We start from the raw sequence: 25,841 nt of genomic DNA, 5'->3' as shown, positions 1-25,841 counted from the left end.
CCCTCTAGCTTCTAGTGTCTACTTGTTTTTAATCATCCTGGCATGAGAGTGCTGTCTGCTATCTGTCCACTTACAACAGACCTCTCTCTGTTTTACTTACCCCTCCTCCATCTACCCCTTCCTCTTCCTTCTGCTTCCACTGCTTGATTCTCTAAAACACTTCAACCAACAGATACACTGAGTCCTTAATTAAGCCTCTTCTCTCACTCCTTCTGTCATTAAAGACAAAGAACATAAACAGCAGCCATAAAGAGGAGGAGGATCTGTTGCCTTAATTGTAATGGTCTCGCCTTTTCTCATTTCAGCCCAGCCAGTTTCACTCCCCCTGCTTTGTTTGGCTGATAACAGCTCCTTAACTGCTTAGCATGATGATGTTATAGTCTCTACTATCTCATTCAGTCACACCCCTTCTATTGCATTTTCTGTTGAATCCCCTGTCTGTTTAAGTAAATGTCATGTAACTACCTATTACGAACACGCCGATCCACCATGAAAAAGGATCAAATTGTAAAAAGCTTATTTTTCATGTTTCTTAATTTAAAAGTTATACTGACAGATAAGTAAAGTTGAAACAATAATGAATTAACTGATTAGTCAATCAACAGAAAATAAATCTACAGCTATTTTTAGTCTTTTTTTTTTTACATTTCACAGGCAAAATTATATGTATTAAGAAAATTATCAGCAAATTAAATCAATAATGAAAATAATAATTTGTCACAGCCTTAAATTAATGCATACTGTTTATACCATATTCTGTGATACAGGAGAGAAAAACAAATAACAGTCTCTAAGAAACAGAGGCTGTAGTCACTAGCCCCTTTGACACTGTCTGTTCAAGTCAGGAGCATCACACCGTTATCCCGCCTCACTGCTCTGTATAAAATGTAAGATCACGGAATGGGGGGTTGTTGCTGAATCCATGCCTGTGTAAAAGGGACAGCCGAAAGGATGGGACCATGGATAGGACAGGTGTGACGATTTGGCGATTTGGCGATGTGTTACGTGCGCCACCAACTGACGGGAGATTTGAAAACCACATGACCAGTTAGCAGTTAACTCAAGATGAAGAACAGCAGCTGAGAATGTCTGCAAATTGGGGAGACAATGAGGTCCTCTTTGGCCCTGTTTAGATGACAACAGTTTCTCTAAAAACGGAAAAGTCTGTCCTTTGCGTTTTAAAAAACTTCTGCGTTTATATAACGTTATTGGAATGATCACTGTTCACACGGAGCCGCAAAATCCACTGGAGACGAAAGCATGCACAGATAACTTTGTCTGGATGGACGGCGAGGTGGAGTTGCTACAGTAACAGATCTACACTTCACTTCAAATCAACAGGGTGAGCAGCACAAACAGAGCTCAGCATTGTTGTTGTGACGGTCAGCATGCCTAGTGACTGGAACCGTAATGCACATGTACGGCCCTTTGCTGCATGTCACTCCCTCTCTCCCTCCCCCTTTCACACTTGACTGTCCTATCAATTAAAGGCTAAAATGCCCCCAGAAATATCAACAAAAAAACCCCCGCAAAGGCTGCAAAAAGAAGGGACTTCATAGTGGCCCTATAGTGTGATCTCTGTGTGAAATAGGCTACTTATGGCAACTGGGGGTCTGTCCCACCTCTCTTAAGTAACCTTTGTCTCAAAAAAACCCAGGGAAAACCCTGTAAATACAGAGAGACACATTTCCTTGTATGTCATCTTCATCATGTCCTCCATTCTTGGATTTCTATTTCCAATACTTCGCCTTTTTTAGACTTCTTGAACAAGGCTAAAACATCTGATTTGGAGTTGTGGATTGGAAGGACCAAAGAGGAGTGGTGAGAGGGGTTTACTCCTCAGAGGGCAGCCTTCGCTATAGACACACAGTATCTTGTTCAGTGGAACATTTACATGATCTCAGACAGGAAGGCAGTTGGACACAGCCTCAGGCTGTGACCCACAAACTTGGCCTCTCACAGAGGAACAACGTTGAAAAAGCATGTTGTCTCTGACCAAACCAGAATTAAATAGAACCACTGTTGTACTGACCTCGAAAAGAAGGAAGTTACACAAGTAGCACCGGTAAAAGAGAAGCTGCATTTCAGAGCGATAAACAAAATAAACTTTTCAGTGTTTGTCAAGGAGCACAAAAAGGTCAAAGGGGAGGATATTATATGAGGGGCATATCAGTTACCTAGACTGTAAAGCACACACACAAATGTATTTATAGATTTTTTTTTTACATCACTCCAACTTTCTCCAATCTTTGGCCACATTCGGCTCCTCTCTTTCTAAACAATCTAGTTTGAGGTGAGGGAATACAGCATGGACACATGTCCCACATTTATTTAACAGTGTAGGCTGACATGACAACAGGTTTCACCAACAACGATAAAGCTAAAACACAACAATGCAATTCCAATTTTCTACCTAAACTTAAAGAATTTATAGTCATCAACTAAGACATTCAAAAGTAACTTAGTATCTAGTTTTACCTGTGCAAAATGGTCTGTTTCTGTAATACACCACCTCAATAAAAAAAATGTTATTTCCCTTGTACAAGCCTGACTTCAGATGCTAGGAGGTAAAAATAAGAAGTTCCAGAGGAATGTCACTGAAATCCCAGTGACACGCCAGCCAGCCCAGCAAATCAACAACATGATGACAAGCCAGCAAAAAGCCCCACTTCTGCACTTCCCATGGTCATGTGCCTGGATCTTGTGCCTTGTGAAGCAGAGCCAGAGCTCACAGTTCAAAGTACAGTAGCCATACAACAGATGAGAAACTTCACTAACAAGAGAGAAAAGAGAAGAAGGACATTTTAGGGGCATGCGGAATAGTCGCAAAGCAGGAAGTGCCACTGGGTGACTGACTGAAATGGTTAGCCACAAGAGTCCAACACACTGACATCACTCTGTTGGGATTAAGGAGCCACTTCACAGCACAAAGACAAGCCAGGCAGACATGACGAGCTCGTTCAAATGTGATAGCAGGGACACAATGTAGGGGCTTGTTGTCAGAGTGCTGTGCTGAGTCAGAATGCACTCTTGGCTAAGAATAAATTAGGTCAGTAAGGCTCACAGATAACCCCAATGTTCTCATCTAAGAAGATTGTTAGGTGTAGCTCAAAGACTGGCAGAATGACAGGTGAGGCAAGCAAAACATTGAATGAACACAGTGAAAGACAAACTGCTTGACAAATAGAGAAGAGGCAGACTGACAACTGAAAAGGACAGACTGCCAGTTATATAAAGCCAGGAAGGTGCCTTTACTTTAAAGGCTTGTTTTTACAACAGTGCAAAGACTGTGTCACATGAGGAGGGAGGGGAAAGCAGGTGAGACCAAAGCGATTACAAGATGAGGGTATGGCATAGATGGGAAAAAATGGAGATTCCAAGCACTTAAGTCTCTCTCTGACAATTTGGGCAATCATTAATCCCAATCCATTACAATCCCTTCCCGTACATGTTTTTGTCAGGCAGCTCTTTTATGTGAAGAAATTAAATGTCAGATCTTTCAACGAGTCATTCTGGAGATGGAGGAGAATTTCTGTCAAGCAATGTCTTTCATTCAAAGTAAATATCACCCTGTAGAATCCCCATCACACTCCTTCACCACATTTCTAACTATATCACCATCGCCTCAACAGAAAACCAAAAGGCAACTTCAGTAAAGACCATTCTCCCCAATATTCTGCAGTCAAAGTGACGATATTATGTCTCACTTTAGGAGAGGACTTTAAAGTGGCATGTGTAGCAGCCACGAGAGAGAGAATGCTGAAGAGAGAGCTTGAGGCAGCCTATGTGACTAATACTGTGCACAAAACGACTTGCCTCCTATTCCAGGAGTGAAGTCCTGGCATAAGCACAATGGCACCGGAGGTGATATCCCCATGACTCACTCACACGCTCACTCATACACCTACATTTGGCTTGTGTTTACAACAGCTCAGCAGACTGGATTTTCATGTACTCAACTTCATAGAGGGTCTGACAGTCAATAAGCTGCTGTTTAGCAGAACCAGGAGCTTTAATAACATGGCGATAAGGAAAACGCTGCGTTTACTAACTGGAATGATTGTGCACTGTTTCAAAAACCGTGTTGAGCAACAGCCTGAGCTAGGCGGATGATGCACTGAACAGGTTTCTCTGAGACTGCGCCAGCTGATCCGAAAATAAATTATTTTCATTAACCAATGCACATTATTTTCTCTATTAATTAATTCATTTTTTTTTTTCAGAAAAATGTCCAAAAAATGGGGAAAATGCCAATCACATGCGTCAAGAGCCCAAGGTGATCCTTTTTTCCCAAGCAGGCAACAACCTCCAGGGCTGCAAAATGAAGCAAACGTTTAAGTGCCAAAACTGCAGTTCCTTGTATGGACACTTGAGGCTGGCTCCAAAACAAATCAATCCCCACAGACCCCATGTAATTGTAAACATGTCTACAGTCTGGTACAAAAAAACAGTTTTGGTCTCTAAAGCTAATTTCAACAGTCGTTACGACTGTACAGGGGGTGAATTTTCATACAATTCAGCGATTTATTTATTAAGGTTTAACATTGCGCATATTTCTGGGCAAGGCTACTTAAGTGACAGGCTTGCTACAAGATGATGCTACTGTGTATGAGTCAGATCCACCCCTTGCTCATCCAGGGCTCCACTCTCTTGTCTAATTATGGTCACTTATGACTCTAGAAGAACAACATAGTGACAGCAGAGATGCTCATCTCGGAGCTTCAAAATGGCAGTCCACACACCAATGAGTGACATCAAGGTCGCGACATCCATTATATTATATGGTTTATGGCTGGCCCAACTCACAGTCAAAAACCTAAAGGTAGGTCGGTCAGTTTACTGTTATGGAAGACAAAGTAAACATCATATCTGGGAACAGTAACTACTTTTTCTTTAATTTGACACATTTGCTGAAAAAAAAAAACCCAAACAAACAGTAAATGACGAATAAATTATCAAATAATTATAGATATATCTTCTGTCAGTAGACTACTCATTTAACCATTTTTCCTCTAACAGACTATATTTTATATAACCAATAGAAGTTCAGATGTGACAATACTGTTTTGACCCCAGCCACAGGCACATGCAACGGTTTGCCACAGATACACAATAATAACCCTGATTTAGAGTAGGCCTTCACGCTGTAATGAAATCCTCATTCAATTATCTGTCAGAATACACATACACAGAGACCCAAAGTTCAAATGAAATCTTAACTTTTGTACTTCAAAGGGAAGTTTGAAAAACAGCCATTTTCATCATTATCTAATGTAACAGCCCATAAGTTGTTTAGCTGCCTGCTGTACAACTGCTGACAACTGTGGAAACCTGAGTGAACCTCAGTATTTACAACCAGCACACCAACAGCAACCATTCACTAATGACATTTTCTACCCATCATTTCTTGACCAGTTATGGTAAGGTCTTTGACCAGCTCCTGCAGTAGCCCAGCCACATATTACACACAGTTAATGGGAAGAAGAGCAGCAGTCTGTGTTAAAGGTCACTAGTTATTTAGTTACACTGTCAAACAAAGCAGCACATTTGACATAAAGACAAGCCCATGTAGTTGGCTAAATTAGGAAAATGCAACATAATTCATGGTGAAAACTGACGTTAATGAGCAAAAATGTCGTTACTATACATGTAACGACTATTCATTCATGTGGACTCGTTAAACAAGTCGTGAAACTTAACGGGCGTTAGCTAATGTTAGCGAGAGCTAACTTGTTGAACTTGGCTAACAACAGGTTGCGCTAATTTGGCTAATGTGAATGCTCGCTAACAAGCTCGGTTAACGTTAGCCAACTGCCCACTTTAGCATGGCACGCACACTAAACGGACCCACCGCGACACAGCTTTTAAACGTAACTTACATCTTTTTGTTCTTGTTTGATGTTGAACAGGTTGAGTCGCTGGAGTCGTGCTTTCATCCCATCCGCCATAAACTTTACAAAAGCGTGATCTGAGCGTTAACGTCTCCGAGACTGGTCTCTGACAGTGTGGGACACTTCAATATCATTTCACTGGAAAGTTGATTTTGCTCCCTGAAGTCGAGGATCCTGCTGTAAAGTGTCAAGTTATTACAGCAGCAGCATACAAGCAAAATACATCCAGCTCAAAAATGTCAAAGTAAAATAATTCCATTCACTTCCTGTGGATATAGTTCCTATGATACGTTCACTTGCTTTTGTTTTGAAGTCCAATTTACCAACTTCCGACTATAGTCAGGCTAACTGATGTTAACTTGTCGCAGCTAAATCCGCCAATGCGTTTGGAGAACTGGGTGGACACAGTTCCTGTCCCAAGGCACTCAAACTTTGGGCGGTAGTCTTTTGGATGCTTTTCGCTTTACCGTTGCAAGATTAAGATTGTGTCGATTATCTGCGTTGGTATGACTGGATGTAAACAGTATTTCCGGTCTGTGAGCAAAGCAGACCTAATCTAACAGGAATGAACGCCCTTGGGATGGACTGCAGCTGATAGCTGGGGAAGGAACAGTGAACATCCTGAGCCACAAGTTTCAAACCTGTTGTTTTTGTCTCAGTCTCCACAGCCTCAGTGAGAAACTGGTCACAGTTTAAACTGTAGATAACTTTGACAGTGTAGCAACAGGCATTAAATGTCTCATTACCCTGTTCTTAAATGAAATAACAGAAAAACTCATTTACTGTTTAAACCTACATTTTGTTCAAGTAAATGTAAAGCCATTACCCTATTAAAAAAAAAACTAAATATTTAATAGCAAGTACTAATAATAAATAATAAACATGTTTTTTATATAGCACCGTTCGAAACCGTTACAAAGTACTACAATAAAACTAAACACATTTAAACACAAGGAGAATGAAACCAACTAAAATGTCCTCAAACTAATAGATAACATTAAAAAAAAGGTCAAAACAAAAATCAAGATAATCAACAGGAATTAAAATCAATAAGATAGCAATAAAATAGACAGCTCAGATAAAATCAGGATATGCTTTCAAGGCAGTGACTCAGAGAGCTTCATATCCTCGGGGCCCAGACTTAGCTCTGTCCCCTTTAGTCTTTCGCCTGGCCTGGACTCTGGAACAGACAAAAGACTTCTGCCCGAGGATCTCAAACTACACAAAGGTTGATAAGATGATTAAAAGGTCTGAAATGTAATCTGGAGCCAGGCCCTGAAGAGCCTTTAAAGTAATCAATAAGATCTTAAAATCAATCCTAAAAGTGATAAAGTGATGTGATGTGATCATACTGCATACAAAATCCTAGCATTAGAAATAGCAGAAGGTTTTTAAAATAGCAGTGGAGAATAGAGTATCACACAGTCTTTGTCAAATATTTACTATTATCTAATAAAGATGAAGCAGTGGGTTTGTATTTTAATTTGATTAGAAGAATCACATTAGATTTGACTTTATCGTCATCTTCCTGTGAACTTTTCTGTCACAAGCAAACTCTGTCTCGCATACATAAAGAAAAAATTATAATATTGTGGTGTTTAGTGTGTAATTGTTAATTAACTACACATCTATTTAATCACAACTTGATATGTACAAAAGAATAGTAATTTTCAGTCATTTAATCTCCATGAAGTAAAGGAACAGTGTGTAAGATTTAAGGGGATTTTGATGCGTCTGGCAGAGGAGGATTGCAGATTGCAAACTCCTGAAACAAACGGACCTGGTGATTTAAACTGCTATTATAGCTACAAGTAGTAATACTGAAATGTCTAATCTTTAGTCGTTACATCTGTTTACTCGCAGAATAGCAGATTAATTGGCTAGTAAAACACAAATTAGCAGCAACTGAAATGAAACAACAACAATAAAAACCACTGAAACAAACACAAATTCATTTTTGAAACATTCACACTGTGTGAAACAGTGTGAACTTTGTACACCTTGGTCAGCGGTGACACCCAGTGGTTACTTTTTTGTCTCTGTAGGAGCAGCTGGGGAAACCCCACAGACCCTCTGAGACAGTTTCTGTCCCCTGACACAGAACAGGAAGTGTTTCTTTTCTTCTGCACAGTTTAAATTATGCACGAATGAGACATTTTCCTGTGACAGTAATTTTTACCGCAAAACAAATTATGCTTGTAAAAGACTTTATGTCCCATGTCCGTTTATGAAAATAAATCACTACACGGTGAATACAAACGCCAGCCACTGAATTTGATCTTGAATATTCTAAACGTCATATCTTGTATTATACTACTACTACTACTACTACTACTACACACACACACACACACACACACACACACACGCATTCCCTATCAAAATATGATACAGCTAAAAGAATCATCTTAGTCCGTTACCAGCAGGATGAGTGTTACTGTACCTTTAATTTCAGGCTGTACTGGGTCAAATTTGTTTATTTAACTTTTAGTTTTTCCATGCTAAGGCTAACATTAATACCTTGCATTTTATGGTACAGTGCAGAAAAACACTATTAACTATTACAAACGTATTCACAATTACTATTTTGGAATATGAGCCTCTACAGTACTTGAATATTTGCTGCACAATGAAATTGTGATGCAAACACATGTATCATCATCTCCCTCAGTAGAAAGTGACAGTGTGATTTTGTGTATGTGTGTTTGGTTAGGTATTTCCTATGTTGAATTTTAACAGATCTGGTGGTCTGTGTGGTTTTGATTTTGAAGGGCTGGGGATGTTCCTGATTCCAGTTCTAGGTTATTACAGTTCATGCACCTTTATTGTATTAAATCAAAACCTAGCTAACAACATCATAGGAAATAAAGCAAAAGCTGTGTTAACCGAATAAATAAAGGCCTTTAGTGGTGCTCAAGGATTGGACACATATTTAGCGTGCATGTAAGTGTGTGTGTGTCCCAATGTGACAGAGCTAGAGCAACAGGTGGTCAGCCTGAGATCATCGTCGCATTTTTGAAAGGGCTGAAAAGAGCGAGAGAGAGAGAGAGAACAACAAGCATTCACACACACACACAGACACACACGACATCATACACACAAACTCCACAACAAAAACACCTCACAACAGGCGCGGGTCCACAGGAAGTGGTTGCCATGGCAACATGGTTCTACATCCTGCTTGGTTAATGTAAAGCAAGTTCATTTGAGTTTCACTCAGGAACATGCAGAACAAATGCCTGCACAGTCATCGCAACATGTGAACAGCCTGTGTGTAGATGATTATGATCCAGTACATTTTATCTGCGTGTGAACATCTACACCATATACAGTAGATACGGTGATTTGTACTGTATATACACACACACACACACACACACACACACACACTTATATTTACAGTACATCAGTGCATGCTGGCTGTCCACGTATTAGATGCATATGCTGGTATTTGTTATGTGAGCCCAGACGTGTGTGTCGTGCATGTGCCGTGTGAAGAGGAGGAAAAACAGTAATTGATGAAGGTTATATTTTAATTCATTTAGTATCCTCCATTGTCTCCATCTCTCTAATCTGGCCAGCTCTTTTAAGTCTTTGGTATGCTGGCCATGGCATGCAAAAGAGATGCTATCAAATGTCCCCGGCTTGACTCGGACACCAGCTGAGGTCTTACAGTGAAGAGGCTGTTGGCAAAGCACAAAATGTGGAGGAGAGGTGAAAGGATTTAGATCAGGTCACGGGTGTGTTGGTCACCAGTGTATGCCAATGTGTGTTTTGTGTGAGGATGTGTTTGTGTTTATGTTGTTAAAGTAAAAGCACAGTTTACATGGACTTCATGGTTCCTCTCAGTGGGATGTCATAATGAATACTGATGCGGTCACACTGGATGCTCAGGCAGCTTTTTGTGATCAAATATAAAGAGGGTGATCCCTGTTTTGTAGTGACATTCTTATCGTTTCCACTAGAGTCCAATGTGACATGTGCCAAATCCCTGTGAACTTTTATATACTGAGTGTGTACTGATGTGTTTTTGCTTGACATGTTTTGTTGGAGTGATGAAGTCATGCTGTAGTTACAGCTTTTCCATGTACACCGTCTTGAAGGGACAGTTCACCCCAAAATCAAAAATACATATTGTTCCTCTTAGCTGTAGCTCTATTTATCAATCTAGATTGTTTGAGTGTGAGTTGTCGAGTTTTGGAGATAAAGAGATGTCTGCTTTCTCTCAGATATAATGGAACGAGACGACTCTCGGCTTTTGGTGCTCAAAGTGCCAAAAAATTCATCTGAAAAACTCAACAGCAATGTCCACTCACCACTCACAGCAAGGTCTGTGGATTATCTTGAGTAACAAGGTCATGATTTGTGGATAAAGACATTGCTGTTTAGTTTTTCAAATGTTTTTTTTTTTTTGCCATCTCCTTCCATTATATTGGAGAGAAGGCAGACATCTCTTTAGCTGATTTCTCCAACGCTTGGCAACTCACACCAAAACAATCTAGACTGATAAATAGAACTACATGTAAGAGGAAAAACATGTATTTTTGATTCAGGGGTGAACTGTTCCTTTAAATGTTCATCCCTTTGTACAGATTGCAAAAAAAGTAGTGCTATGATGTTGGATGGACACTAGTGTTTAATCTAATATCATCTCATTCAAACATACACTTACCTTGGTGCTGTCCTGGCACTGGAAGACATAGCAGGCACAATTCGGTGCATCTCTGACCAGACAGCCAAAGCTGCTGGGCTCCTGGCTGTTGTGAATTAGCTTTGTCACCTGGTGAGGACGACATTCAAACAGCACTGTGTGTGACAGAGGGTCCCAGACAACTCCCTCTCTCAGGACAGACACACATCGCACCCACGATGCTGACACACACAGAAAAATGGTCTGATTACGGTTAGAAGGGTCCACCTGTCCGACAGACCGCAACCCAGCACCAAGATTCTTCTCTGCAGGCCGAGGCCTGCTGATTTCAGCCACCACCCAGGGTAGCATGGCCATGGTGGTCAGATGGTGGACCGGCAGAGAACCAATCAGTGTCAGTTTGTATCGTACCTCCTCCTCCTCTTCTTCTTCCTCTGCCTTTCCCCCCCATGTTGCAGTCCTCTTCATAACACAAGAGAGTTTCTGAGGACATGGTGTGGAAGAGGAGAGATGTGAAAGTGATGGACAGGAGCGGTTATTTGAAGTTAGATTAGGAGGAGGTTTCTCAGAGCTCCCTGGCCTGGAGGGTTCCCCTCTTCTGGGCTTCACTTCAAAGTAGAGTCCCTCCATGGCTGTTGGGGCCGGAGGCAGCTGCCTGCCTCTGCTTTTACCTGCAAGACATCAGTTAGAGGACAGAGGTATTTAAAGGAGAATATTTGCAGTGCTCCACTTTGCCATCAGTATAGAATCAGGGCATTGTGGATCAGCTGAGTCTTGCAGTGTAGTAACCACAGGGTCATTTGGAGGGTACTATGAAATGACCACCTGGTGTTGTTTACCCAAGCAGAAACACATGACCTGACTACTGACCTACACTTTTACAGTCTCAAGGACACACAAACACATGACAGCTGAACTATGAGGATCATATTTGGCCAGCAGTGTGTCACAGAGAAGAGGGGAGCAGAGGATCAGCTGATCCCCCTGCCCTATATTATCAACAAACGTAAACTACAATATAATCACAATGATCACTGACAGAGGTGTGTCAGAATTTGTATGTGAAATGAATGGGAGAGGGTACAAGCAACTACGTCATGATGAAAATCCTGAGGACGAACAGATCATAGCAGCTATGGGATCGAATCGCTTACGTCAAGTTACAGAGAAATAAAACGAAGGCGGCTGCTTACCTCCGAGGTGACCTTCCAATATAAATAAATCTTCAACTTAAATCAGCTGGGACTGTGCGGCATGCAATATGGGTCGCTCTGCTGCACCCGAACAGCAACGGAAGTTAGAATGAGATTTGATTTCCGTGGAGCGCAGCCCCACATGCCCTCTCTTACCGGTTATTATCATTTTACGCACGACAGAAGTTATTTTTACGCACGAGGTTGCGCAGACACCAAAGCGCGCACCAATAATGCATGCTGTCCCCAAAGTGCGCGGTACATGTTTTCATAATTCAACATTATTCCCTCTGCTACTCATGCTGGTCGTCCTCTTACCTGCTCACTGAAGTCTTGTCCGATGCGTGGAGCGCAACCAAGAGAGGCTGTAGTGTATTTCAGAGCAACATACGCATACAGACACACAGAAAGAGAGGGAGGGAGAGCTTAACTGAGTCCTAGTGGTCCCTAGTTTGAGTTAAATATAGACGGCAGGGCAGGGCAGACCTCCCTCTCCTCTCTGTACCCTGATGGGGCATGACAAGTGCATGCTGCATGCATGCGCTGCCGGGGGATGGAAGGGCGACGTGCCCGCACGTACTGTTGCGTGTGTGTGTGTGTGTGTGTGTGTGTGTGTGTGTGTGTGTGTGTGCGCGCGCGCGCGCGCGCTTCATCCCTTGACATTTGTCTCCACATACACTGTTAGGAACGTTTCTTTATTGAGTTATAATGTATATTAAGCACAGCATCTTGGAATAGGAGGCACATGAGGAAAGGTGAGCTGCGAACTGCACATTTCACATGACTTAAATACTGAGAAGTTACAGGGTCTTAGTTACAGATTTAACCTTGTGGAGTCCAGAGTCCCCTTGAGCGTTAACTATTCACATCAAGTAACGAGCAGTGGGTGCGTTTGAAATATTAATGTACAATATCTCCACTTGGTGGTGCTCTAAGCTCTTAGGTTTGGTCATTTTACAAACAGTGGAATGACAGCGTGTTAAACTTAAAAATATATTCAACTCTCACTTTCAGTGTCAAACCTTACTGTTGTCTCAGATATTACACATCCAAAGTTTAACAACAGTTTACAACATTCAATAAAGTTACAAGATCATTTTGAGCACTTCCCATTTACACTCACTTGTATAACTCTTTGTATCTGCGGCCTTGCAGTTGATACTGAAGCAGTGTGGAATGCATAATTGGTAAATTCAGAGCAATGTGTGCATCTGTACACCACAGTGAAACATCAGGAACGCCTGTGATTGAAGGATGGTGAACATTTTACATTTGTGGTTTCAAGTCTCTGGCACTGAGGTTAACTCAATCCCAAAATACTGAGCGGTGATATAATGTAACTGCAGGATGTAAAACCCAAAAACACAAGGATGGCTAAACAAACTCAAAGTGGAGGTTTGAGGTTGTCATATACCCTGCAGATGATTATAGGGACAGTTCACCCCCAAATCAAAAATACATATTTTTCACATGTAGTGTGATTTGTCCTTAGAGATTATTCTGGTGCAAGTCACAGAGTGTTGGAGATAATGGCTGTAAAGATGTCTGCCTTGTCTTGTATACAATGGAACTAGATAGCACCCGGCTTGTTGTGCTCAAAGTGCCCAAAAAAAAAAAAAAAACATTTGAAAAACTCAACAGCAATATCTCTTTCCAGGAATCATGACCAGCTTACTCAAGAGCAGTTTCATGTAGGAAATATTTTTTTTCTGCTGCAGTGGTTGTTGCCTCACAGCAGGGGGGGGGGGGGCTTCTGTGTGGAGTTTGCATGTTCTGTCTGCATCAGCGTGGGTTTTCTAGGTTTACTCTAAACTGCCTGTATTGTTGCCTGTCAGCCCTGTGATAGTGTGGCAACTTGTCCAGGGTATACACTAGTCTGTGGATTATATTGAGTAACCAGGTCATAATTTGTGGAAAGAGACACTGCTGTTGAGTTTTTCAAACATACTTTTTTTGGCACTTTGAGCACCACAAGCTGAGTGCCATCTAGTTTTATCATATTGGAGTGAAGGCAGACAAGTCAATGGCCGATATCTTCAACACTCCGCTACTCATGCCAAACAATCTAGACTACAGAAAAAAATATGTATTTTTTGATTTTAGGGTGAACAGTTCCTTTAAAATAAAGACAGATTCATCAGTAGGTAAAAGTATCCCTGGTCCAACTGGCAGAAAACAGATTGGTAAATCTGTCATTAAAATGACTGTTTATCAAAGCCAAGCTCGTGTTAAATCAAGAATCCCTTCTGGAGTAATTAAGACATTGTGTGAAAAGCTGGTCGGAGATATTAGTAACAACTGGTCCTGTATGTGAATGCATGTCTATCAGTGCTACTCCGGCTTTGGCTGCAGTTTATTCTTCTCTGGCTCGAAGAAGTTCTCAACAATGGCATCGACCAAGTCATCCAGCTCCTTCTTCAGATGATTCAAATCACTGTTGAGAGACCCAAAGAGTCAAAGGGGTCAACAAAAGATGACAATGAAGTAGCTGTTGAAATAAATGAGGTTGACATTCACAGTTACGACATTTAGAGCTAAAATTATTAGCTTGCCCACAGAAAAATACCTGGCAACTATTTTGTTAATCTGACACTTGTTTAAATTGTTAGAGTGATTTATCAAGCAAAGAATTTAGCAATTCTTTGTTGTGGCTACTCCAAGGTGAGGGTGTGCTGCCTTTCCCTGTTTGTCATTGTAAACTGAATCTCTTTAAGTTGGACAAAACAAGATACGGAAATCCATCGACTTGGATTTTACCGTAGGAAATTGTAAGATTATTATTTTCTGCATCACTGATGTACTTTATTTTCTCCTGTAATAAACAGAAACAACAAAAATGTTTTTCAGTGGCATTTATGTAATGAACAAGTTGGATAAAGTGCATGTATAACATACTCCCTCAGCTGAAAATCTGTATGACTCATTTACTGTAAAGTGACACTACTCAAAGGAGCTGTGAAAGAAGCCTTTCAGCAAATTTCAAGCCAAACCTCTGAACAAACAGTTGGTCACAACCAGGTTTGGTCTGCAGCATGAGTTACCATGGCAATCTAGCCAGGTCTAGCCAGAGAACCAGCTTTGTAGAATGGAAAACCCGGGTTTAGACTCAACATACCTTGCTAACCCACTAATCTCGCTTCGTGGTACAACCTAATAGTCTCTGTAGTGACCTACCTGTTACCAGGAGCAGCACAGAGTTCAGTATAGTATTTGATTTTTGGCTCGGTGCCGCTGGTCCTCATGGTGGCCACACCCCCATTGGAGAAGGTAAAGGTGATCATCTGACTGGACCTGGAGGTGGGAAGAACCTGGGACACGAGAAGAAGAAGTGATGGATGGATAGATAGAAAACCAAGATCCAAAAGGAAGTTCTGTTTGTTAGGTATCTGTTTCATGTTTTTATTGGACATGTTGCATTCTATATTCATATTCTTGACTTTTGCAGGGCTTTCCCTTTATTTTTATTTCCTCTACTGTATGCATCACATACCAAGGCAAATTCCTTGTAAGTGAAAACCAACTCGGCAATACACCTTATTCTGATTCTGGAGGGAAATTCTCCATATACACATATAGTTTCATACCGTACGAGACTATAGCTCACGTTAAGTTTCTGTGTATATTTTTGCATCTACTGCAGCACTAACTGTCCTGTCTACAACAACTTACTTGTTGTAGAAGGAGAAGTTGTTGTGAACACTGACATACAGTATCATCACCTTTCAGTTAATACACATCCAGCAGACATGAGTATTCATTTGGAGTCATGTTTCCAACCATAATTTCATGGTTATGACTTAAAACGGTTATAACTATTGGCAGACAATGTAACATCTGTGCTGTACATCAACATTAGACAAAACTGCAGGTCAAAGTAAAAACATAGTAAATGCCAGAGCTTTGTCCTGCTCTGAATGAATGTAGGTGTCCATGTGTGCACTTACAGCCTTGTTACCAGGCTGGTTGCTGTCGTAGCCGGTGGTCAAGTCTCGTACAGCAGAGATGGAGAAGCGACCGCATTCAGTGGGATACGAGTCTTTCTGGTCGCTGAAGTTGCGCAGGCGCTCAAACAAGCTGCGGATCACATCCTGGTCATGGCAGATGAAATAGGAGTTCTTAGTGATGTGGTAGCCGTACCTGACAATAAGGAGGAGATAGAGACAGAGTTAAGAGTCTGCAGTTTCAATTTGTATATCTTAGTAAAAGAAAATATGAGTAGTCTTACTCTGTATAGATGGAAGTGAGTTGTTGAGAAAGGCTTGTGTTTTTCGTGGCCAGATAAGAAACCATCTCTCCTGCTATGGCTGCGGCACTCACTCCATCCTTGTCCAATACAGAGGGACTACACATATACCCTGCAACACACACACACACGTACAGAGTTCATCCCCGGTATGCATAAACCTCCAACTGCTGTAGGTCACTTGCTTCTTTTACTAACAGTGCGTGAAAAGGCATGTGATTCCAATTACAGCATCGTAATCATGTTACATGGGAAAGCTCCAAAGTATGTGATGCTGTATGTGTGTGTGTGTGTGTGTGTGTGTGTGTGTGTTTGAGTGAACCTCTGGCATATTCACCTAAAACAACCTTTAACCCAGTGCATGGTGTTTGACTGCTAACTGACCAAGACCACTGTCCTCAGTTGACATGTCTGACATTTTCATGCTTTCTCTGCTTTTAATAATTGATGTAACCACATAACAAGGAACCAAGACTGCACAACATGGTTAGAATAACAGCTGTCAGACAGGAAGCCACAAAGGAAGCATCTGAAGAAGTTAAAGAGGTTTGGGCTTTTGGCTCTGAAAATAGCACATCAATGTTGTACGATGTGCAACACTTCCCATACTGTGCATTGGAACTTTGTTAAATTACATCGTCCCTATCAAATAAAAACTAAATACATAAATATGGGGACTGACTCGCTTTTGGAGCCAACCTCAAGTGGCCATTGGATAAACTGCAGGTTTTAGCACTTCTGCAATGGCTTCATTTTTTATTTTTTTTTTAGCCCCGAATGTGTCTGCTTGGTAAAGACACATTTGGCACAATAGAGTTAGGACAAAGCATGTGTAGTTGGCAGAGACATAAAGACAGATTACTGAGGATTCTCCATGTTTATTGTTCTGAAGAATCTTTAGCATTCTATACATTTTAAGGAAAATTACTTTAAAGGAAAAAGTGCTTTAGTGATAACAAAATGTGAAGTTTTTTTCATACATTGTATGATTTTTATGCCAAGATTTTCCTCTAATTTAATCACAATAATATGATACCAAGGTAATAAAACTGTCCTTTTGGCACATGCATGCAACTCTTACACAGGGTATGGTATAAGGTAGGTAGAGTAGTTTGAGAAGGCCATTATTTACTTCCATGCTTACTCTTTTTGGCAGGTTTCTATCATAAAGTAAGGTTTCTCAATGGCCTTCACCCCAGTTTAGATCTCGTGAGCAGGCAAAAGGACTGCCAGCTCACAAGATCAGTTGAGGGCCAAAGACAGCTGAAGTTGTCCTTGGTCCTCAACTGATCCTAGTAGATAAAGTTACATCACATGAACACTTTTAGGCAAATCAAATCAACTGAACTCGTGATATTTTGGAGATCTTTACAAAGGCCCGCTACAATGTGATGCCATTGAGAACTTATCAGAACCACTTTCCTATAATTATGCCTGTGGACAACATTATGTGTGGTTTGTGTGTGTGTGTGTGCGTGCGTGCGTGCGTGCATACCTATGGCCTCCTCAAAGGCAAACAGAACGGTCTTGCCCTGGTCCAAAAGGTCTCTGGCTCTGTTTCCCATCCACTTGAACCCCGTCAGTGTCTCCTGTTCAAACAGTGGCGACAGTAACCGTCAAGTGTGGTTTGAAATATTAACTCCAGCAACATTTGGTAGTGACAGTGATGAAGCCTACCAATAATAGGGTGCATTTAATTGTACTGTGAATATCTATTAGCCACATTTTCTTTTTGGCATTTTTCAAGCTTCATGGCTCGTGACAGAGAGATATGGAAAGGGACAGAGGGGGGTGAACATGCAGCAGTGGGCCAGACTAAACCTGGGCAGCTGCTGTAAGGACTCAGGATTAAAGGTAAACGCCCCACCAGGTGAGCAACCATGGGAACCCTATAAGAAACATCTCTCTCTTATCTTAACTTCTCCTCATGGTCTTCTTGTGGTAGTTAACGTGACAACTTTTGGATGCATGAGGACTTACTGATCAGGTCAGGTCACTTTTTGCATTCAATGCCTTGCTGCTCCCAAGTTTCACATTTCTAGGCCTTGATCTTGACTGCATTACCTCAAAGTGGAAGCCTTCCTTGAGAGCGATGGCATGCAGTATCTTGGATGAAACAGTGCTCGACAGCATGTAGAGGTTTTTCACAGCAGCAGCGTCAGAGTTCTGCTGTTTCCAGCAGCGGAACATCCACCAGCCGAGCAACGCTCCCAACTCATTACCGCTGAACACTCGCCACTGTCCACTGACACAAAGAGAGAGAGAGAAAGATAATGGATGTGCAGGCATGCAAACAAACATAACCTTAAATATCTCGAGTCTATGATGTTAAAAGCATTTCCTCGATATTGGTTCAGATGATTTGAGGCGTGAGAAGGAGTTTGCAAAAAATTTACGCATTCCGTTTTTTTTAAGGATGCGTCTGATATTTTTGGACTCAACATATTTAAAAGTTGGCTGTTTCTGGCAAAAACAAATTCGATTCAATTTCATCCAAAAAAAAAAAAAAAGTGGAATCAGTATTTTTTTTTGTATATGCTTGGCAGTGCAGAGAAGGCTTTGAACAGAATTACAACAATGATTATAGGGATATTAAAAACTTGCAGAACATATTATTGAACAGTTAAATGAAAAATGAAATGTGAAAAACAAACAAAATATTTATACATTTATAAAAATACATTTCACAGTGTTTTTGGTGGGGCTATGTACCGTTAAAAATTAAAGATACCTGTATCTATACCACCAGCCTTAAGGGAATACTGATACCAATAGCATACTTAATGTATTACCCATAATTCCAATGGCGTAGCGTGTAGTACAGCCATACTTTTGAATGTTTTCATGGCCTCTCAACACAATGTACTGTATGGGTCTTAGCTGCTGCTATGGGAGTGTGAACTCACACTTGTGGGGACACTTGCAAGAGTTTGCCCACATACACACACAGTGATAGGGCTAATTGTTAGCATCACACGGTTAACCTCACCTAACTATTATTAACGGGTTTAATGAGGAAGTCAAGCCAGTTCGGTGTTGGTGTGAGTTTGCTGAGACGGTTTAACACTCGGTGTTGGATATTAGCCACTGCTACTGTGTTAGCTTGCGCCAACTAGACAGATGCTCAACTAACCATTCGCCAGGAGGAGAGAGGCACAAAAAGGATCGAATGCAACTTATCAGGTGACTAGACATTTGGATACTACTTGGTATTGGTTAATTTCAGTCGATACATTAAAAGTATAGGGTACCAATACCCAGCGGTAGTTTTCTGTGGCTAGTTATTTCTAAATTTCCTGGCTACGGCCCTGCTTCTGATTCAATTTCATGATGAACCCATTTCCCAATAACATACCTCATCAACTCAAGACAAAGATTTACAACATTTCCCTGATTTTGAAACTCTTTTGCAAAGGATTGAGAAATGCTTGCACTTGTAATGTGTAAGGTGGAATGAGGATAAAGCATGTTTTGTTGGCAAAAATATAAACAGATTAAAGAGGTAACTGCATATTTATTGTTTTAAAGACATTTTTACCATTCTACATTTTCATGATGTTGATGTTTTTTATGTGAAGTAACTGACTGTAGCATTGTGCCCAAGACAAAGTTCCCCACAGGGACAATAAAGTTTACTCTCATCTCTGCCCTTAGGTTTTTTATACATTATATTATTTTAATGCTAAGACGCTCCTCTTATTCAGTCACAATAATATATATATAACATATACAGAACATATACCAAGATAATTTTCACATTGGCACTTGCATGCAACATTTATAAGGGTGGGTAGTTCTAGAAGGCCAAAATTAACTTCCATGCATACTCTTCTTGGCCTGTTTCTATCATCAAGTAAAGTTTCTGTATGATTTAGATCTGAGGGTTTAGAAGTTTACATCTTGTGAGGTGGCAAAAGGATTCTGTTATCACTCATATTGTCCTTGGCCGTCAATTGACCCTAGATAATTTTGTATCTGATGAATACCTTCAGGCAGATCAAATCAACTTATCTTGTGACAATGCGGACGGAGAAAAACATTACAAGGAACAATCCATGGTCTATCATTCAATTGAACGCTGTTAACATCATCAGTAATCATAAAAACATAACAACACATTTATTGGGCACAAACAGACCTCTCCTGCTTCTCAGCAATGGCCAGTCGATCAGCATCAGGGTCATTTGCAAACACAACAGTGGCCCCCTCCTTCTCTGCCAGTGCAAACGACAGTGTCTGCAAAACACACACACACAAACACATTACACCTAAACACACTATCCATATATGACAGCATGAGATGAATGAATGTGAAAGTTAAGAACATACCAGGACTCCCTCTCCTTCCTCAGGATTAGGATATTTGACAGTGGGGAATTCAGGGTCTGGCTCTTTCTGTTCCTCTACAGCATATGGAGGGTGAAGCTCAAAGGCCTTGAAAGCTGACTGGACAAATGTGTGACCGACACCGTGCACAGATGTGTGCACAATTTTCACCTCTGAACTTTTGTTTATGTCCCTGTGAAGAAGGAAGCTAGAGTCAAAATTTGCTTTTCTTCTTTGAATTTCCATGTGTCCTTATTTTCCTCATTTCATCTCTGCAGTATTGTGTGTGTGTCCTAGTATGTCCTTTATTGGCATCTCATGCATGCATTTCAAATGTTAACCAGCGACACATAATGATTATAATCAACAATGGAACATAGTTTATTTAGATGTATGTCATGCCTTCCCCAGGTGATTTAAAAGGTATTTGCTGCTCAGTAGGTAATTATCTATGGAGCACCTGTGATGACAGTGTTTCTGGATGGCTTTGAAGTATTGTGTGTGGATGTCCTGGTACGGATCTTTGAGCAAGGAGCTCTTCAGGGCCTCCTCAGTGTTCCAGGACTCAGGCCAGGGCTCCAGGTTCTCCTCTATGGCCTTGGCGATACCTTTGTCATGAGGGGACACAATCTGAGCTCCGTTCTCCCAATACACCTGCGACACAGACAAAACAGCAAAAAACAGATATGAGAATAAATTAGGACTGTAACAAACTGTTATTTTGATCAAATCTGTTAATTTTTCTTTTATCTATTTTTTATTGATGTTACTTTTTTCTATTTAATGTCAGGAAATGATCTAAAATGCCCATCATAATTTCCCAACAGCTGTCAAAATGTGACATACTCAAATTGCTTGTTTGGATTGTTTTGTTTGGTTTGAACAGTCAAAAACCAAACTCAGCTCACTGATACGACCTATAAGATAAAGATAACAAGAACTTACATTTGAGAAGCTGAAACCAGGAAATGTTTGCTGTAAAATGTCTAAAGTGATTCAAGAATTCTCAATATAGTTGGGGCTTAATTTTGTGTTGATTAACTAATCGATTAATTGACAGATTTTTCCAGCTCTACACCGAACACAATCTAACAAATCAAACAACCTCATCAAAATAACAATAACAATATAAAATCCCTAGTTTTCAATTAGGAATCAGGGCCAGAGCCAAAAAACAACAACTAAATAAATAAACAACAAACAATTAACTTAATCAGTAAATAAGTGAAAGCTGTTACCTTGTAGCCATTGTCTTGTTTGGGGTTGTGAGAGGCGGTCACCATGATACCAGCACACAGACCCAGGTGTGACACTGTGAAAGGCTGCAGGGAGCAGAAGAGAAGTAAGTCACTTTTCCAATACACTCAAAGATCATACGGACTGTAATATACAGTATACAGCAAGCACACAATGTGAGAGAAAAAAATACAAAAAAAATGTTTAATCTGTTTTTGCTGCAGGCTGGAATGGAGGCAGGGTGGTCCTTGTGTAAAATAACTTTAGTGTTTAGAAAATTTCTGTCCACTAGCTAACATCACTTTGAGAGACTGAGGAGAGTAACACTCAGCATTTTTCTTTTTTCTTTCTGTTAGAAGAAGCATATCCCTTCCTATGCTTCCCACAGACATCCTCTACCATAAACAAACCTACTTATTTACTATAAACTTTAATTAATGTCTTCTTTGAGGAAAACGTGCACAAGGACATAAAATCTAGGTAAAAGTCAGTGAAACTAAAGTATAAACTGGTCGACTGTTTTACAAACTGTGTGTTGTAAAAGAAAAAAAGACCAATGTGAAGTGTCTTACTCTCTGTTTCCACAATTTCATCATCATAATGAGTAGTGAGAGTGATGAAAGAGGCTGACAGTCATCCTAGGTCGCCTCAGATTGGATTTTTTATAGTTTGTGTCTATGGGTCATTCTTTGTTTAAAGTTGCCCCTCAAAATAAGCTGCTGCACACATTCACACCTAAAAAGTTATGTCACCACCATCAAAGGGAAGGCAGATAAAGTCTTTGGGTTGGGATTTGCAAAGATTGAAAACTTTTTTCCTACTATATTATCATAAGAAAGTACAGCTATACACTATACTGTAGGAATATGCATAAATGAAAGGTACTACTGCAAGATACAATACCTACATAAATTACACATGTAGCGCATAACAGATGATCCACATAGCATAGCAAAACAATTTTATTTAAATTTATTGTTATCAATATAGTGGGGGGGCTTATTGAAGTATTGGGAGGATGTGTCCACCCCAATTTATATTATAATTTGGGTAAGGATGTCAAAAGGATTGATACTCTCTTCCTTTTTCCATACCATGTGTTTAAAATAATACTACCTCCGATAATTGTACATTTAATAGTATCGAATGTACCAAATGTAAAAAGACAAAAAACAAAACAGGTCTACAATTAGTTTTCCAACCCAAGGCTGCACAGATGAAATAACAGGCAAGAAAATCAACTGGTCCTCAACCTGCAGCTGTTTTAGCATTCTCTCCAGCAAACAACCAATCACATGTTTGGAGGCATGTGTTAAGTGACTTTTTCTGTTGCAGCACTGCATGCAGGTTGTTAGAAATACATATTTATTATATTTTGAATGCTTAATTTTTTTTCTTATTTTGCCATGGTATTGAAATAGGTATCGAGTGTCATTCTTTTAATACTTGTATTGTCTCAAAGTTTAATATCACAACAGTATTGGCACCTGGTGTCAATATCAGATCTTTGTCTGGACTGCATTAAGGACATCTTGTATGGTTTTATCCATGTAAGCACAGGCACGAAATCATGTGAATGTTCACAAGTTTTAAACTGAGTATAATGTGGTGAATCCTGTGTGTTATGCAACCTGCAGTACACAGAGGAGAAGTGTACTTTTTGAATGGAATTTGCCCTGTCGCTTCTTTCCCACTGTCACTTGCTCCACCAACAAACCTGACACCAGACATAAGAATGTGGTTTCTACCATACACCTATTCTACAAATATGATATTAAGCATGTTTAAAATGTAATAGTAAGTAGTGATATAGTACTTCTGTTTTAAGGTATAACATCATCTGTGACTGTGACTGCAATGTCAAAAAACCCAAATGAGGAAATTACAGAAGTTCAAGTAATTACCACAAAGGGAGTAGGGGTGATGTCGGAGAAGAGGTGGACAGGAACCCCTCGGCTGATGAACACAGCTGCAGCCAGGCTGGCAAAGCGCTTGCTGCTGCCCCCGCTGGGAGGGTGGGCGCGGGCGTCATACCCAATCACCACCCCTCGCTCCTTTAGGTTATCAAAACTCTCCTCCAGGTAGTGACAGAAACCCTGTGAGGAGGAAAAGATAAAGCTTTGGTTTAATTTGCAGTGGACAACATTAACAACGGCTACAAGAAGTCGTTGAGAAAAGAAGCTGCACTGAGATCCTACAATGATTCGTAACAAAATGGTGGCATGTGAGCCACGCAGTCAACCACAAGTGTCTCATCTTTTTCAAAAAGCAGACTCCATACTGTGTATGTCTGGTGTTGCATGTGACCTTACTTGTGGTCCGAGTTGATCTGTTAACCAACCTGTGTGGTCTGGATGATAGTGAGGTCATTCATACAGGATGTGCCAGGGCCCATGGCTGCTCTCAGACCTGCTGTACCAAACTCCATCCTGGAGGAGAAACATTTCTTCAGAGCCTCCACCGCTCCTTCTTTCAGCAGGTCCTTCACCATAGACACTGTCTTCGGGTTCTGCAAAAGAAAACATGCCCACATTTTAAAAGGAGTAAATCCAACATTTACATAAATTTATTAAAAAACTGTAATGCAGAGGTTACAAATAGAGATCAGGTTAGGAAAGTCTAATCTAACATTTAGAAATCCAGTTTTAGTCTTCAGTTTATGTAACTTCCTAGTGCTGCCAAGTGGTTTGTTTTGCATTCGCTATGAAGTTTGAGTTGTTTTACTTTTACCACTATCACACATCTGTGGCCATGACTACTGCTGAAATGTAGCTGAATGGCAGAAATGTTGTTATTATTCTGTTGCCATTATAAAGCTGCTTTAAGTGACATGAAAATATTTTATTTTATGTCAGTCAACTCACTGATTGACTGTTTTAACTCTAACTCAGACTAGTGACAGACAGTGCTGATATTTGTCCTCCTGAGTGACTTACAAGCAAAATCCAGGTATTTTTTAATCAACTGCGGTGCATTTTGTTGTGAATACATGACTAGAGAAATAGTCTGGCTACAAATGACAACCGTAAATACAGCAAGTGGGTCCATATGATGCTTCCTACTTAAATAGCCCACTGAGCAAACTGCCATAACCCAATTATACTAAGACTAATGATCCGTGGACCCTTTTCCAGTGTGACCTGATTGGTGGCATCCCCTGTCGTTTTAAGACCGTGAATGACTTGGTTTGTGTCGGTCAGTTGGCCGGATGCACAACAGAGGGGTAACACATCTGTGTTCGCTTTAATACTGCGTGATCTTTTTTCCTGTGAAATTACTAAGGACCAGTGTGCCGGTCTGTGTGTAGGAAGAGCAGTCATTTTGATTACGACAGCAATGACAAAGAGGAAATGTGGCGTATTAAAATTTTATATTTGTTTAATGTATTCACAGCACAAACTATCAGGACTGTCTTTAATGGTAAATAACATAAACTGATATTGATACAAGAAGGTAATGCTTTATTTTACAGGTCTGCATTTTATATTTTCCCTGGAAGTGTAATGAGAAAAGACCATGTAATTTGTCACGCTACACACCGTTAAAATCACTGCAGTCATGGTCTGACCCAACATTCAATCACTTATATAACGCCAGGTAACAAGCTCACAGACTACAGTGGGGACCGCCACAGCACATTAAGCTAGCTCGCTAGCTGACAGCTTACCTTGTCATACTGCAGCCACTGCTTCACAGCCTGGTCCACAGTGGTGTCACCGGTTATGGACACACCGTTCTCCATTTCCCTTCTTTACCGAGTCAAGACTTTGTCCAGCTCACTAACTATGGTCATATGAGGCGAATACTCTCACCCTGAAGCTTTTTACAACACTGTAAGAGAAGTGCTGCTGTGGATATAGCCACTTGACTGTCCACAGTGCGGGGCGGAGCGACGTAATGCGTCACGAGTTTCTCATCTGTTGCCTTCACGGGTAGCCGCAAATGTGGTAATTACGGAAAACTAAGTATGAGGGCGTCACTGACTGTTTCAACAAGTGGAAACGTAGCCTGAGTACAGCAACATCTCTGTGGTTGAAGTTAATGGAGTACATTTAATCTTTTAACTACTACTATTACTATTTTTTTTCTTTTTTGTTATTGTTTATTATACCTTATCAGACAAAGCGCTTTACATTCACACACACATTCATATGCCATGAGTGGCGGAGTTGTCATGCAAGGCGCTGGCCTGCCCATGAGTAGCAACCTGAGAGTCTCCCCAATCCCAAATGGATCCCTTACAGACTTCCCCTCACGTAAACGTGCAAAACCAAGGGGAAGGGCCAAGACAAGGGCTAAGG

The 25,841-nt window shown here is 40.6% G+C and overlaps 2 protein-coding genes across 5 annotated transcripts in view; both read right to left on the bottom strand.

Moving 5' to 3' along the window:
* tbc1d1 (TBC1 (tre-2/USP6, BUB2, cdc16) domain family, member 1) overlaps positions 1-12,208 on the bottom strand; it is a 69,892-nt gene extending 57,684 nt beyond the window's left edge. For 2 of the 4 annotated variants that reach the window (XM_049572649.1, XM_049572651.1), the window contains exons 1-2: positions 12,054-12,208; positions 10,564-11,213 (exon numbers count right to left, since the gene is read on the bottom strand). In XM_049572649.1, the coding sequence (XP_049428606.1) occupies positions 10,564-11,172 (609 nt within the window). In that variant the 5' untranslated portion in view covers positions 11,173-11,213; positions 12,054-12,208. Of the gene's footprint in view, positions 1-5,879; positions 6,092-10,563; positions 11,214-11,735; positions 11,872-12,053 lie in introns of those variants that run through there. The other 2 variants (XM_049572650.1, XM_049572652.1) reach the window with 2 other exon arrangements.
* Positions 12,209-12,411: 203 nt separating this feature from the next.
* Positions 12,412-25,441, bottom strand: pgm2 (phosphoglucomutase 2). The gene is made up of 13 exons (XM_049572687.1): positions 25,208-25,441; positions 23,882-24,049; positions 23,445-23,636; positions 21,543-21,626; positions 20,765-20,958; positions 20,308-20,497; positions 20,117-20,214; positions 18,043-18,223; positions 17,474-17,567; positions 15,961-16,090; positions 15,680-15,872; positions 14,910-15,043; positions 12,412-14,169 (listed from the first exon to the last, which is right to left on the bottom strand). Exons 1-13 carry the CDS (start codon positions 25,280-25,282, stop codon positions 14,067-14,069), a joined length of 1,836 nt encoding a protein of 611 aa, XP_049428644.1. The 5' UTR covers positions 25,283-25,441; the 3' UTR covers positions 12,412-14,066.
* Positions 25,442-25,841: the final 400 nt, after the last annotated feature.

The sequence above is a fragment of the Epinephelus fuscoguttatus genome, linkage group LG3 (genome assembly GCF_011397635.1).
Source record: "Epinephelus fuscoguttatus linkage group LG3, E.fuscoguttatus.final_Chr_v1".
NCBI classification, from domain to species: domain Eukaryota; kingdom Metazoa; phylum Chordata; class Actinopteri; order Perciformes; family Serranidae; genus Epinephelus; species Epinephelus fuscoguttatus.
The sequence above is the reverse complement of the archived record's forward strand: the minus strand, read 5'-3'. Positions and strand labels throughout refer to the sequence as shown.